The sequence below is a fragment of the Megachile rotundata genome, chromosome 8, assembly GCF_050947335.1.
Source record: "Megachile rotundata isolate GNS110a chromosome 8, iyMegRotu1, whole genome shotgun sequence".
In the NCBI taxonomy this organism is placed as follows: domain Eukaryota; kingdom Metazoa; phylum Arthropoda; class Insecta; order Hymenoptera; family Megachilidae; genus Megachile; species Megachile rotundata.
Window position 1 is genome coordinate 15,103,882 of NC_134990.1, and position 15,878 is coordinate 15,119,759.

The 15,878-nt window shown below is 38.6% G+C and overlaps 1 protein-coding gene and 2 non-coding genes across 13 annotated transcripts in view; 1 reads left to right on the forward strand and 2 right to left on the reverse strand.

Moving 5' to 3' along the window:
* The window catches only part of LOC100875114 (NAD kinase), a 21,805-nt gene extending 6,643 nt beyond the window's left edge, over positions 1 to 15,162 (reverse strand). For 2 of the 11 annotated variants that reach the window (XM_076534347.1, XM_012284343.2), the window contains exons 1-2: positions 5,892 to 6,094; positions 1,509 to 1,592 (exon numbers count right to left, since the gene is read on the reverse strand). In XM_076534347.1, the coding sequence (XP_076390462.1) occupies positions 1,509 to 1,592; positions 5,892 to 6,079 (272 nt within the window). In that variant the 5' untranslated portion in view covers positions 6,080 to 6,094. Of the gene's footprint in view, positions 1 to 578; positions 734 to 1,508; positions 1,593 to 2,686; positions 2,805 to 5,891; positions 6,095 to 7,383; positions 8,606 to 8,643; positions 8,861 to 11,549; positions 11,575 to 13,469; positions 13,524 to 14,856 lie in introns of those variants that run through there. The other 9 variants (XM_076534346.1, XM_012284346.2, XM_012284345.2 and 6 more) reach the window with 9 other exon arrangements.
* TRNAG-CCC (transfer RNA glycine (anticodon CCC)) lies at positions 10,788 to 10,858 on the forward strand. Its single transcript has one exon. It is a non-coding gene; the product is annotated as a tRNA-Gly (tRNA).
* On the reverse strand, positions 14,234 to 14,305 carry TRNAG-UCC (transfer RNA glycine (anticodon UCC)). Its single transcript has one exon. It is a non-coding gene; the product is annotated as a tRNA-Gly (tRNA).
* Positions 15,163 to 15,878: the final 716 nt, after the last annotated feature.

Genomic DNA, 15,878 nt, shown 5'->3' on the forward strand with positions numbered 1-15,878 from the left:
ATATTAATGCAGGAGTTTATCTCGATAATGTGTTACGTGATTTTTTATTCGGTAAGGAAATATCGTAATACCGATAAGAATGAATTATTTTAAGAAATATCTTAGCATCTTGGCAAATCGGCTATCTTAAAACTTTCGGAAACTAGCTCCGACACTTAAGAAATACGTTACATCAAAAAGTGATGTACATTCTCATCGATGATTACCATTGAATCGCCACTTTTGCAACAAAGTACGTTGAACTGCACGAGTTACATGTTCTTTTTCACAGGATAAATCGCAGGAAATGCTGTAGTTCTTATTTAAAGATTTCCGCTTCTAACTTTCTTCATTTTGAATTTCTCTAATATGCACTGTTCCTTATAAAAATTTTCGAAAATTTTAAATGTCTATTTTTAATTTTTAAGCTGCGAATATTCCTTAATTCTCCCTCTTCGATTTTGCCGATTTTTGTTTTCTAAATTTCGCATTAATTTTTCTTATCGAAATGTTAAGCTGTTTCTAATTGGAAGAAGCGTACGATCGTAGGTGATTTATTTGAAGATATGCACGGTTATCAAAGCGTCCAAATGACTTACCTGATTGTTCCAACCATGACGTGGTAGCGGATTGAGCGTCGTACTCGTACTGAACGTGAATCGAACGCGGCACTACGTTTTTTAACGGTAAACAATCGGACGGACGCGCAAGCGCGCGAGTCATAATGCACACGAAAGATCTGCCACGAGATTCATTTGTATAAAACACGTAGCTTTGCATAAATTATGCGAAGCAATTCGCGTAATAGTGACTCACGTGCACCGGTTTCGTATTAAATGTTTACGCGTGCGTACATACGTAGCTCATCTAATTTCAAATCTTTAATGAGTATATTCTAACGTCCTCTTATTTGCAAATAACAATTAGAAAATTAATAACCATAATATTTTTAAATAACTATTACGTACAGATGAAGATACTATTCTCGCGATAAGTTATTAGTTTGTTTTCCTGTATTATGTAACACGAAAAACGTAGGTTTTATTTATGTGACAGTATCAGTAATTGACTGTCATTCTCTTCCAAATAGCTGGTCTGTCATTACTTCTGGATTCATCATTTATTCTAACAAGATATCCATCTTCTATGCACGCGTTTATTTCCCGTCGTGTTTCGCAACTTCACCGAAATGTTCCGCTGAATGCACGATTTATAGAACCGCTTTCTACTTCGCGCTGACAAAACAACGCTTAGGTTCACTTAAGAAGTCATTGTCACGGATAATTGGGTCAAGACGCCATACTCGCGCGTAGCATACTTTTTTCTTTACGAAATAACACGCTTTCCTTCGTTACCCGAGTTTGTGCTACGCCAAGAAAACTGACTGTCTAATTAAAGCAGGAAAAAACCTAAGATTCCGTAACGATTCGACGTAACTTTCTACCGACGTGCAACTAGCCGCTACTAAACTTAGAAATCATTCGGAATTAGATGAAACTTGAGAGAAGAAAATTGCGGTTTATACTCACATGACCATCGCGGAATTTTTCATGATGCGTCCGCATGGCCCGAATTGTTGTATTGGACTAGGTGCGTTCAAACTTCTTGTTCGCCTGTGAACAAATTAAATTATTAGATTTTATTACGATAAATTAGATAAATAAGTTTTGCTCACGAATCGAAATTTATTAGCGAATTGGCAGAAAAATCTTAAAGGATCGAAGGTGGAATAACTTAGGTGAATCAGCGATTGACATGTGCCGAGAAAATAATTAAAATATGTGCATTTATTTTCTTGCGTTGCATGACGTACACAGAAATTACCTTTACACTTCAACACGTATATTAAATGAAAATAAATGCTTGTGACGTTAGTTACCGACCAAAAGTCAAATCTCGACGAATATTTAAAAGCAAGAACACTATTATTAGGCGTCATTTGAACGTGGACGAATACGAATACGTATTTCATTACCTAATGACATTAATAACATCGATAGCGAATATGTCAAATAGACTTGCGAAAATTTCTAATATTTTCTCTAAGGTTAAACATCGAAAGCGTAACAGGATTTGGAACAGTAAAAAACTGGAACTTTTTTTATCGTAATATTAGTGCGTCCCTCTTGTATTTCCAGTAAACAAGATTCGAGTTATTGTAAAAATAGAATAAGCTTTGCGGAATATAATAGTCAGCGGACAATGCGTTTAGCGACGTTGCAGCCGGTGCGTGCAAATTAATTTGCAACGCGCCATAACAGTGATTACGTCGGTATCGCACAAAGTGGCCGCTGCAACCGTAATTAAATTACGATATAAATCATTCTGCGCCGGTGTCGTTTGGGCTTCAGAAAAAGTGTACGAATTCCTTTGATAAGAAACATGATTACGTGTTTAAAATGATTGCACGTGATCGTTGGTCTTGATGCATGGGAACTGTATACATTTGACTGGGAAAGTCATTCATTGAGCGTCATTAAACGGAGCGAGTACAACTCGGTACGCGTTAGACTGAATACAAAGTGCACACATTCGCAAAGTCATTGGTGTCTCTGACGTAAAACATGATAAACAAAAATTGAAATACCAAGGAGGACAGCTGATTATCCTGATTGTCCGTACGATTTCAGAATTGCTTGAAAAAATTCGCGCAAACGATTAATTTTTTCTATTCGTATTTTATCTTGATCGAAAGAAAATTTTCTACCTGAGTACTCTGTTCCGTGGAATATTATCCATCGACATTTTGTTGTATCCATTCTTGAGGATATCTCGATTAATATCGACGTGGCCATTGGTCGTGACTTCCAGCAAAGGCGATACTTGGTCCGTCATCTTTTTATAATCGTCGCTTTCAATCTTGAAATCGAATAGCAATCAGTTGTTTGTAACTTTCATGTTGAAGAGAATCGCAACGAAGTATTTGTTCCCTATTTCGAATTTCGATGTCAAATTGCAACAGGAGGCTTTTGTTTGATACGTAATACTTGTAGAGCTCTTATATCACTTAATCGAACAAATTGCAACCATTTCAAGAGGCAAGAATACAACGATAGCAAAGTTTTTTCCTAGTGGCTACAAGCACTTGGAGGATTTTCAAAAGATTGTAGAACGCGTCTCTTCTTTTGTACGGAACTGATCATTAAAATTCGAAGGTCTATTTTAATGTGAAATTAACGATGTCCTTCCTACTAACGTAACTTCTCAGAAATGGTTAGATTCGCTTCCAAGGGCACGTGATTGCAACTTTGCACTGCAATTCACTCACTGTCCGCTTTTTCATCGCTTCTTTGACACGTTAATATTTTATAGCTACAAAGTTCTTACTCCTAACTCAAAAGTTGCGTAATTTGAATTTCTGATATCGAACAAGGATTCAATTTCTCCTTAACTTTTCTTTTCGTCACTGGTGTTTCGATATTTTGCTCTATTCCAATCCAGGATTCCTACAGCGTAATTCATTTAAAAATTTGCTAATTTCAGCTTGCGACGAATAATCGTTCGGTATTAGAATTCAATGGCATCGGAATATGTAAAAAATGTTAATTCAGTTTGACTCTTAGAGGCACATGTAGCAGCAAATTATTTTCGCACTTTCTAATGTCAAACGTTGACACTGAAACGATGGTATTTATCAACAATAGGAGATTTGGAGCAGTAATTCATTAACCTTGAACCTTGCTTCCTACTTGAAAGAATGCACGAGCTTATATCGTTTATGAATTATTCATGTTAATCTTGAAACAAACCAACGCTCGACCTCAACGACGATGATTACACTGTGCAATTAGTTTTCTCTCGATATTCTCGCACGTTCAACACCAAAGAAACTCACTTTCACGCACGGTATACACGTTCACTCCACTTCTACTGCTGACCGTTTATCGAATTAGATAAATAAACGCTCCTTATATGGATGAAACCTTGCACGGATTTCAAGTGTCCCACTAAAATGGACAGGTTACGCGAGAGACAAGAGTAGAAGCCTTTAGAAAGGACCGAATCGCAAGGTGGCTGCACGCAGAATGAAGAACAGACCTCAGGTAGCCGACGATTATGGGATTCTTCCTACGGATACGTCGGTATGCCGTGAAGTACATGGGTTCTTGTCGACGCTAACTCCGATATATATTATGTAACCGCCTACGATTATATCATATCTTGTCGAGCTGATTGTTGGTCCTCTTCCTTTTAACTGTTTCAAGGACAAAATGACTCGTCAAATACGCACGCTGTTGAGAAAGTTCGGAAAAATAATAGCGATTAGATATGGAGATATCTTACAATACGAGGATCAAATTTAGAAACGTAATCTTCTTAACCGTTTAGATACTTTTTGTGAATGTAAATGTTGACAAATGTAAAAATGAATATAGCACATGGCATATTTTTAAAATTAGGTGAGAAGATTTTTCAGCAGCCCGTAGAAAGAAGTGTTTGATAATCCTCCCGAAATCGTTAGGTAACTTTTTCTTTTGATTTCACTCGAACCAACTATCCGACGACTTTCTCTCGATCGATTGAGAAATCAGAAGAAAGAGAGGGAAAAAGATTTTATGAAAAGATATCTCGACGTCTTTTCCATGCAAAGTAGTATCCCTTAAACGGTGATTCGAGCCCCTTAAGCAAACGGTTGGGAAAAAGAAAGGAAAAAGAATTTGTTGCTCGATTTTCTTTCTCCGTTGCACCATCGAACGTCCGTTAAGGAGAGAACGAACCGGCGGGTACGTCCGGTTCGGCAATCGATTGCATCGAGGCGAATTTCTGAAATTCCAGCGAACCTGTGTATAACGGCAATACGGGGGCGCCATCGGCGAAACCCAGGGGAACCCATGGGCCCATCGGGTGTTCCGTGCAACAACCGGGTAAAATGGAATGTACCAGCGAAAGGTGAACGCGTTCTCGCTCTCGAAGAAAGGAACAACAAAAAACAACTCCCACCGTAACGTTCGCGATTCGAACAGGTACCGGCCTCTTTGTACACGTGCACAGGTAAATAGCCGGCTAGCGTGACCCGTGTGCGTGTATGAACATATGAACGTTCAACCAGTCTACCATCGACCTAAAACGTCATTCGCTTCCTGCCATTATAGAGTCTCCTCGAATCCTGCGGAGCATAACCTACGACAAATTCAATATTGCTTTCTAACTCTCTCGGTTACGCGAGCCTCTCAGATAATTCAAAAGTCCACATTTTCAAAGTATGACTCATCGCGAGTCAGAATTTTGTCAAAATAACTACATTCAATTTATATAACTTTTCGAGTACGTTAGAGATGGAAATACGTCCTTTGCAATTTTCTTAGAAAATTATTTCCGATCGCTACAAGATTTCTTAGTAATGCAAATATAATAATTAGCAAGTAATTTTGCAAAAACTTTGAAATCGCGAACTGACACTGCTCATTAAAGTGCTTTGAATGTAACCCGAAACTTAATCTTAGAAGTATAAAAAATTCCTGGATTAATGCTCGCTAGAAGCGTATACGTTACCATATATTATACTTTGAACCCGAGAAAGAAAGGTCTATAAATCGCTTGCTCTTTTTACGAGAGTTGCCAATTTGAATAACAAATCAAACAGTACTATTTTGAGCAAATCACGAATCCCCACTACCGGACACTTGCAAATCACTTCACCATGAGCATATTTTTGATCCACGGTGCTTAACATACAATCAAATTTAACCTAACGAGATCCAGGATGTCAGCTTCATATACGATAGCAACACTTTGCTGCAATATTACGAATTTTGAAGCACCGTGACCAATATGTCTATAAATAAAACGTTTCACACTTTCACAGCCGCTTCACCAACGCGTTACATAAATAATGCACCGTGTAAACAGCGGTGCAGTATCGTAACCCGCGTTCACGATCAAAGATTGAGGTTAACCAACACGTGTCCTACCTTAATTCGGCTTCATCCATGTAAACCACTTCACTGAACGTACGCGTTATCGCGAGTCTTTCTTCGATAAAACATAAAAAGAGTGATACACGACAATCGGAGCGTGTTAGAACGAACAGAACAGCTCGATATCGAGGAATCGTAGGCTGAATTTTGGGAGCAGTCTGGGCGGGACACGACATTAGCATCCCGACGCCCAACGGGCACTGCACGCATGCTCTGACATCGACGACCAATCGATTTCGCTCGAGTGCGTGTCGGCATCTATTTTTTACTGATTTTATTTAAGTTTCTTTTACGCAACTTGCGATTTTGGACGCGACACTGGCGAGACAAGACCGAATTAATCAAATATCCTTATGAATTAATTATAGAGGCGCCTATTGTTTATACAAATTGGATCACAGGAAGCATCCAAATTATTCAATCAATTATTCTGTCAAGAATCGATTCTTGGACCTTCAGAGGCCTTCGACAGACTCACATATGCGACAAAATTTCAACGAAAATAAAATATAATTGTTACTTTTCATTCGAATATCTCGATAAATCGGAAATGTTTGATTACGTCATTAAGAAGTTTGTATGTTTTTCAAAGTATTTAAAACAATGATTGTCGGTTTGTTAGGCGCGTAAAAGTGTCCTCGAGGTAGTAGGTGTTGAGTAAGCAAACGACTTCGCTCCTGTTTCGCATGAATTGGAATCAGATTACGCGGTTCCAGTTTAATTACGAAATTGAACGACCATATGTACTGCTTTCGTCTCATACTATTTGCCTTTCGTGTCTTTCCAAGCGAATCCTCATTATCGCGCTTCATTGCTTCATTTCCTCTGTTTCAAAACACGCGTCCACTAATTTACTTTCTTTTTTCGGTTTTGTAACTTCGATACGAGTCATATCCTGCGGAGAAAATATTTCCTGGTTCTCAGGATCAACCTCGAGCTTCTCCGGTTAGTACTACAGGTTCTAATCCTGATTTTATCATGAGTCATCAACCTGTTATTTAGCTTGATCGTGTTTAAGCGGTGCTTGACTTCTGCTTTTTTCTGTTGCTAGTGTATGCTATTACACAAGTTGCAAATCGTATTCTAATTCTACCGAGAAAGTCTAGTAACTTTCTCAATAGATCTACATAATTTTATAAGTGGTATTAAAACCGTAATTAATATAAGTAGTTAACCACCTGGAAAATTGTCCACCTTTCCCGAACAAAATAACCTACTCACTTTCTCTGATGTAAACAGTCTGTGTACACTAGAAGTTCCTACCAGACAAATATACTTATTGACCGTGTTTCTTGGCCTTTGCTGGTCAAGAATATTTAATAACCTATTGAAAAAAGTTTTCCTGACTTACAGGACTGGTGCTAGGAAAATTAGAAAGAGCTATGAACAGCGTTCGAATTTTAGAAGCAACTGTATAGTCGAATAAAATCGCCTGTTGCATCAAGTATTCTGTTTTTTAAAACTGCTGTTGAATTCGTTTACTCACGGCCATGTGCCGGAACGTTTCCGTCGACGCATTTCCGGATCTGTGTCGTAATCCTCGAGGAAAGGGACATCCGTGCAGGCATCGTCTACAGCTGCATTTCCTTTATTCCTGACGATGCATCGCCAGTCGAGCATTTCGCTCACGCTTCGTCGTCGTGGCTTTTCCCTCGTCATTTCCATTCTCCCATAATCATTCTCCCTCTTTGAATTCTGTCAACAGCTTCCCGTGCGTTCGTCCACGTTATTACGCATTTTTGAACGTTCGTTTACGTCGTTGTACGCAACTGCTACAGCTGCGAGCAGTCTGGATGCAACACGTGTTCGATACAACGAACTATCGATAAACACGCGCACATGTTCCGACACTAAAAGCGATCGACAAAATTTCTCTTTTGGAATCTCTATTTTTTTAATTGGTATATTGCGTCCCGGTTCGAACTTTGTTTGAAAAACTTTGATAGAAAACGTACGGCACCACCTCGATTTCGCTAATCCGAATCAGCTGACGATCACGTGACGCGTTATCTTCGCGCGGCATTTTCAAACGCCCCGAGAGACGCGCGCGCTTTCTTTTCCTCTTTCGCGCGAGGGGAAATAATAAATTTCTAGCTCGTGTACGACACAGAGAAAAGGAAAAGCGTTTCGAAAAGTAGGTACGAATGAAATGTAGAAAGTGCTGCGTAATCCGTACAACATTCGCGATACACCTTATTACGCGCGGTAAACGGGTTTACTGGAACGCTTTTGACATTAACGAAAATTACAATTATCGTTCGCGAATTTCTCTTTCCGTCGTTGAGTCGTGGAAATTGCTTCGTAATGCTCTATTCGTATTAATTCCGTTTGACTTCAGCGCGAGTTTGTGACCCACTTTTCGCAGACTTTGAGAATTTCACTTCGTGACAAACGAAGCAGTATATCGTTGCCCCTTTGCACTTTATCTTATCGGCCGACAATGAGCGTGAAGTTCGTAAAACATTTATGGATTATGTAAACTCCTTGCTAGTTTTTGAAGCGTATGGTAAACGCATTTTCGATGTCAATATTATTAAGCAAAAAAGAAAGGTAACTAGAACAGTCGAATCCGATGCTAACAATATCCCGTTATCGTTCCAGTTCGCTCCGCCATCGTCACATAAAATCACCCCGATTACAGCTAGAAATTTATTACTTTGTCTTCCACGAAAAGTAGGACAATAATTTAACAATTGTACGTGTTTAAGCGATTCGAATTATTTTTAAAAAGAGAAAGCATACTTACAAGGACGAAATTTTAGTTAAAAAGTACCGAGTCACGAATTAAAGAATAAAATTTGGAATCGAGTCGGAATAAAGTTCGCCCATGGGGACGAGGAGGGAGAAAAACTTTCTTTTGGGTGGAAAATGATCGCGAAAAGTCACGAAAACGAGACGTTGGGGATTCGAAGTCCTCGATGGACACGAAACGACGAGAGAACCGCGATCGACGACCGCTCAGAGTTCACTGAGGAACGATTTTACCGGCTGCAGCCTCTGAAAGGCACTTAGGGCTTTCTAACTCACGCCTCTCCCCACCAGTCCCCGTCTACTATCTCACGCTTGGCCCCATAAAAAAAAGAAAAAGTGTCGAGGAAGCGATGATGAAAGTGTTCAACCGTGACCGCAAACACGCTTTGCCTCGTTGTGTCGTTTAAATATTTTTGCAACTTGGAAATCTCACTCGCTGTTACGTTGGAAAATTCACGCATTCTATATGCGTTCTTATCCCTTATTAAGTGTACGCTTCAAACTTTATTAAAGTGTCAAGTGCCTTTTAGACCCCCATTCGTTTGCAAAAGTGTTAAAATTACACTTTTATAAGTCGATTTTACATCGCAAGACACGTTAGCTTAGTCTTTGTATTTCTCTTGTTCGAGGAAAGAAGTGGACGCCTGTTTTCATTGTTAATGGAAGTCGTCGCCCTATGCAGCAAACTCTTAATCGGTGAAAGCGACAATGAAAGGCGAACGAACGATTAACTGGTTCGTTTGCAAAGAAACCTTACAACTGCTCTAACGGCATATCAAACGATATCGGGCTTGACCCATTTCTATTCTTCCGGGACATTTCATTCTTTGCCGATAATGTTTCCACTTTCCTTATTATCCACACGGGCAAGTTAGATTTTATCGAAGCTTTTCATTTCCTTTTCCCGTACGCGTTCTTTCACAGAACTCCAAGTTTCCCGTCGTTGGTGAACGGTACACCAATGGCTCTTTCATCGAAAAAGAATTATTTATGTATTTTTCCCAAACACAACTCGACGCCTCTTCGATTGCATAATAAACAGTGATACATTCTGCGAGAAGTGTATATATAACGAGCAGGTCGTAAGGCATAACTGTAAACCAGTTGCACGTAATGCAATTATGGTATGAAAGTGATCAAAATTTATTGCGGCCGCCGGCATTCGGTTGCAAAACCGATGAAACGACGAGCAAACCGAAATATCCCGCGGTGAAACAGGCGCCTGTCCAGGGCCGTACAGTTATGTGCGTACAGTAGACGCTCGTTATATTGCCACTGACAGGAGCAAAAAATTGTTCGCATTGGCTATAAGATTTAGACTCTTGCTACACTGCTGCTTTTAAATGGACTTTCACGCGCGTCAGTGGCGATACAACGCGAAACCTAACGCATGGTAATAAAATGCATGGAGAAACTTGTACTATGCGTTCCATGAAATGAGACACTTTCCCATAAACGCCTATAAAGCGTGTGGTTTAAGGACGATGTTGCGGTTGACGACGAGGCTGTGTCCTTCTGTAAACGCGTTTTGCACGATAGAAACCGGGAATCTGGTACTCACGGTTGAAAATAAAATGTACGTTTGCTACCGAATATCACGTTTCTCCCATTCAATTGCAATGGCAAAACTGGAAAGTGGAAAATTATACAAATGTGTAACAGATGACATTGGTTCAAAGTAATGTGAAAGTGTGTCATAGGAAACGCGTCTTAAAGGATCGGATAGAAAGTACTATTACGTACGATGATGGTGTAATAGCTAGTATGATATATGGTACAGTTTTTCCTAAATCATTTCGATGCATACAAAACATTAACGTGTAATCACTTTCGTAACGTCGAAGAAATAGACAAACGCATCATTTATCTATTATGTACTATCAATTTATTATACGCATGCATGAGCTTTTGTATATTGCTGAAAAATTGTCGAATTTTCTATAAAAATGCATTATTTATTTAGTAGAGGAAAACGCGAGAGATTTTCCTTTTGTGTACGATACAGCGAATGTACGAATAGCTCTTGTTAATATTAATATTGTTATTTTGAATCAGCCATGTTTATATACACAGTACAATGGGTGTATTTATAGGTACACGAGGCTTATATTACCAAACGTAAAGTAAAATGTGCAAGCAGCACTGCTGGTGTAGTGGTATCATGCAAGATTCCCATTCTTGCGACCCGGGTTCGATTCCCGGGCAGTGCAGACTTTTTTTTGTTTCGAAAAATTAATTCTATCGATTTAATCGAACAAATACTATTTTCTAAACAATCTAATGAAACTGTATCTTTTGGAAGCAGTAAAACCGATCGATTTAGTAAGTACAGGTTACCTTCGTTCATATTACCTTGTGCTAGAATGCCTAATTGCTGATAGAATAAAAAAAGATACTAGTAAATTAGCTGCTATCATAATTGAAGCAGCAAATTCGTATTTCGGTCATTTCACACTAAAATATGTATCTTTAAGTTAAAAATAAAGAAATAATTGTACATAAATTAACACGGTCTTTATCTTGTCAGAAGTCAACGTAAATTTTGAATCAAGCAGCTTAAATTCCGCAACGTAAAACGAGAAAACTCGCTGCACTGTGCATAAAAGATGTTTACTGCTGAGTAGACGGAAACTGGAAATGCATATCCGACTATAAACAGTGTTATCGCTACTTTTATTCCGCGACTATGATCAGTAGCTACAAATGTAGCTTTAAAATAAACCATAGTACAAGATATTAATATCTCATCTCGAAAGTTGCAATGCACTAACCGCTTTCTATTACAAACGGCAGTTTGTTATGACGATAATTGGACGTTGAATTTTATCAGGAAATATTTCGCGTTACAAATTCCGCGATCAACGATACACAAAACACGCGTTGTACGCTATCTCACTGTACCTGATAATCTTACTGACGTTTGAATTTCTCTTGAGCAAAACCGCCCTACTGAGGATACTTCCACCACGTTGCATCACTATATACCGATCACCACTATACTGAAATGCTCTGACAGCCAGTATGTACATTTCGATCCATCAGCGGTGTATAGCCGAAGAAAGAAGGAAAAGAAAAATTTCCAGCGATAAGAAGAAACCTCCGATAACCCAACGTTACAGACACGAAACGATCCGCTCTACTCGTTCATCGCCATCGTCATCGCCATCATTCTGATCGATTTCTGGATTTCATTCTTCGCGAGCGATCAATCACGTCCACCCTTATCTGGTCTTCGTTCAAAACACGCGATACACTTTGAAAACAACTTGTTAATCGTACAACGTCCTCGGTTTCGATTTTCGCACTCGCGTTTTCGATGCAATGCTTCTTATTAGGCTACTGTAACATCCTCACTATTATGGAGACATCTACGATATATCCACGGAAGCGTTTATCATGTTCGTAGGTGAATAGCACTTTTAATCACGTGCCCATCTGATATTTAGATACCAAAGGTCAATGATATTTCAATAGGAACTGTTTAATTAAATATAACATTGTGTACACGGTAAACTGTCACAATATTTTCGGAAGAGACAATTGTTACTTTGCAACGATTATCAGTAGCAAAGGTATACTCTTTGAGAAAATTTGTCAACGCTCACGATATCACTGGCCTTGTTTAATTCAAGAATAAGTGGCGCCGAGCGCGGTGACCAAAGATCTTGTACGAATCGTAAGTGCGTCACAAGGGTAACATTGCTAACGTTCTTTTTATTTTAGGTTTCATTTATCGAAAGACACTACTGCTATCTTTTCAGCGATAAGTGCGGGAACAAGTTTTGTGCTCTAAATTTTCTTCAAAAATATTCGCATACAAATGACCGTTCGAGTATGATTTGTGAATTTTCTTGTTTCGTAGGTGCATAAAAATTTGCATACTAGTAATCAACTAGTACGAGAAACGAGTAGATTGTATAGAAATTTTGCTTACTCATCGGGAACAGATCTATTATTACTGTCTTCGATGATGTTACTATTTTGAAAATGTAAATGACAAGCTTGAATATTCAAAGAATTTTTTCTGAAAAATGTCCTTCGAATAGTTGAAATATTCGAAATTTTACAGCTTCAATCTGGACATTCGAATGTACTTACACCGGCGAGAAAGTTCTTTCTAAGGCTCAAGGTTCAGTCGCGACATGCTGAAACGAAAGCTAGTTTCTTTTTCAACATACGCCTCTTATGAAAAATTCACTGTTTAGAATGTTTGATGAATCGATCGAAGCTGAATATTCGCCATGCAACTCGTTAACAGACATCACTGTCACGATTTAACCCTTTCACTATTAATGGTAGTTAGTAAGTCTCACTGGAAATGTGTAAATACAGTGCAAATCTTATTTAAATCTACATGGTATCGAGAATGTATTTGACCTCGTTATCCTACGGGAAGGTTTAAATATTTAGCTGCGAGCTATCAGTTCTAATCGATTACGTATCGTTTCCTCAAATTTCTACCTTGAACAATTAATGATTTAACGCGAAACAACGAAGAATATCTACGAGCTTTACAGGATCACATCGGTTTCTAAAGTAAAATAACTGATACATGCATGAATGTGCACATAGATGAAATGTGCTGCACTTACAAACAAAACGGAAAGTGTGTCTATAACGAACGCTATTTCATCTTCCGGAGAAAAGAGAGAAACAGAATGCAAATCAAAGTTGGCGAGAAAAGAATTCAAAAGGTTATCGATATAGACACACTTCGAGTAAACGTGCACACTCTGTCAGACAAAACGACAAACAAGATTTTTGTCATGCTGTGATGGCGCCAGTTACAGGAGATGCTAAGAAAGTAGAAAACTGCGTTACCTTCGCGGCTCCACCATCTCGATGTAGTCGACTGTTAACTCGCACCGTGTGTTGCTTCAAGAGAAAAAAGAATAAATCAGTGAAGAAATTATTAAATGTAGTACCAAGCGGGACTGTATTTCTTATAATATCTAAACGTTGTCTGAAATCAATTATTATTCAAATTTTTACGATTGCAAACTTTTGTAAATTCAGAGATTAGAGTGCAATATTTAATATTATAATTGTATAAAAATATTGATCTTCATGACGTAATTGCAAGAGACATCCTTGATTTCATTGCTGAAATTTTTTGGTTTTAGGTCTTTCGGTAGAAACCGTAATGCGTTTGGTTCTCATTAGTTAATTCGCGTAAATATAATTATTGTAATGGAAATATAATGTATGTCATGTATGGAAATATAATGGTTGAAGAAAGTCATTACTAAGCTATTCCGTTTTTGAACGTACTATTCCAAAAGAGAGAGGGTATTGTTACAAGTAAGACAAGGCAAGGTTCTATTCCAGCCTTGGCCTAGATTGTCAATTCATTTTAGCGAGGGGTTTCGATCTAATTTTGTGATCGTGAATATGTCATCGTCCTAAAAGTCGTAGTTAATTATCTTGTTCGATAAATTACAATCTTCTGTTACTGAACAGGATACGAAATTATTTTACTAGGAAAAAATTATAAACAAAATATTAGAATTTAGCAAAGGTATTAGAATTTATATAAAATGTCCGATGAATAAGTTTTGATAAAAAAATGAAAAATAAAAAACATGTGCGATGGCCGGGAATCGAACCCGGATCAACTGCTTGGAAGGCAACTATGCTGACCATTACACCACCATCGCACTTGAGGATAGAACCGCGAGCACCCGGTGACCTTAATACTCTTCAATCGATACCTATGAAACGTCACTATGTATGTCCTTGACTTTTACACGTTATACTTCAAGGATAATTCTTGTTCATATTCATAGAAAAAGGCGACCTATGAATCTTGGAATCGTTTCGATCAATGAACACCAATTTATTTTTAAAACGACTACATCGATGTCTGCCTGTCGCGTTAAACGAAGCAACTACACGAGCTGGTTTGCCAATTTATTTTCAGAAAAAGCGTTCCTATTAATTGCACATCGAACAACGGCCCAACACAATAACAAAAGCGAACAATATATACATATATTCCAACGACGCGCATGGTTATTGCAATTCAAAACGGAATTCCGCGAGCGGAACTAAGTTGAATAACCGCAGGAACGACCTATCGATTCCAACGATCGTTTTCTCGATCGTATGAAAACGCGTCACGATCGTTTACGAGGCAACAACTTTCTTAAATAATACAAGGTATAATCGGTACTTTACGCGAAAAGGAGAAGGAAGAATATTGTCTCACCTGAAGGTTTGATGTTTATCCAACATTTTGGAGACGGGCGTCTTTTTCGGCGCGTTGTCGTCCAGTTCCAGGTCCACCATCGTTTTGGCCAATTGAAGATCCCTCTCGTTCATAGCGAACGGCTGGTAAGAAGCCGATTTCTTATTTACTTGTGTGTCGTCGAACGCACCGGTGCCACCGTTTTTATTGCGTAGCCGGGACTTGACTGTCGAAAAAGGAAACGGCAACAAAACGACGAACGAAATCGTACGCGAATTGGTAGAGAACCACACCGAAAGATGTCTCGTCGCGTACTGAAAGCGATCGACTTTAACCTAACTCGTTCTCCTCTAATACGAGTACTCTACCCTTTCTCTCTTGCTTTGTATCTCTTTCCCTGTGTTGTTCTTCTCTTCTCTGTGTTCGCGACTGGCGAATAATATTGTCGTGTAAATACCGAGAACTAGGCGCGAATAGAACCGGGTCTATTATCGTCGGTCGGGGTCCTCTCGGTCTGCTCTTTTCAAGATATTATTGGATCGGGCTATGCCACTTTTGAATGGACTGCGCGATTCCCGCTTTCAAACCTTGTTTACGTTATTCGAGCACGAAATCTTCGACCGTGATTACTCACGTTTCTGGCAAACTCCTTCAATTATTCATCTTCAACGACTTATATATGCACGTCTACCTAAAGTCAAGCTCGATCCCTGCATATTCTTCATTTTCGAATTTAATTTTTACATTTCTTATATCGAATTGCGCATTTTTACGTTCTCGAAACGTCGATCTGCTAATGCGAAGGTAAATAACGAACTTGATATTTTATATGGAAATCTAATACAAACAATGAGTAATTTATCAAGGTTTAGTGATTACGTTACGCAATAAAACCTGCAAGAAAGTATAAACGCATTCGAATATCAGAATATGTTACACCGATGTTCTTTGGTTTTGCTTCGATTAACTTTAAGACGATACGCATCGTAAAAGCTGTAAAGTGTTTATTTACGTCGCAGATGATTATTTTTAGCAGCAATGAC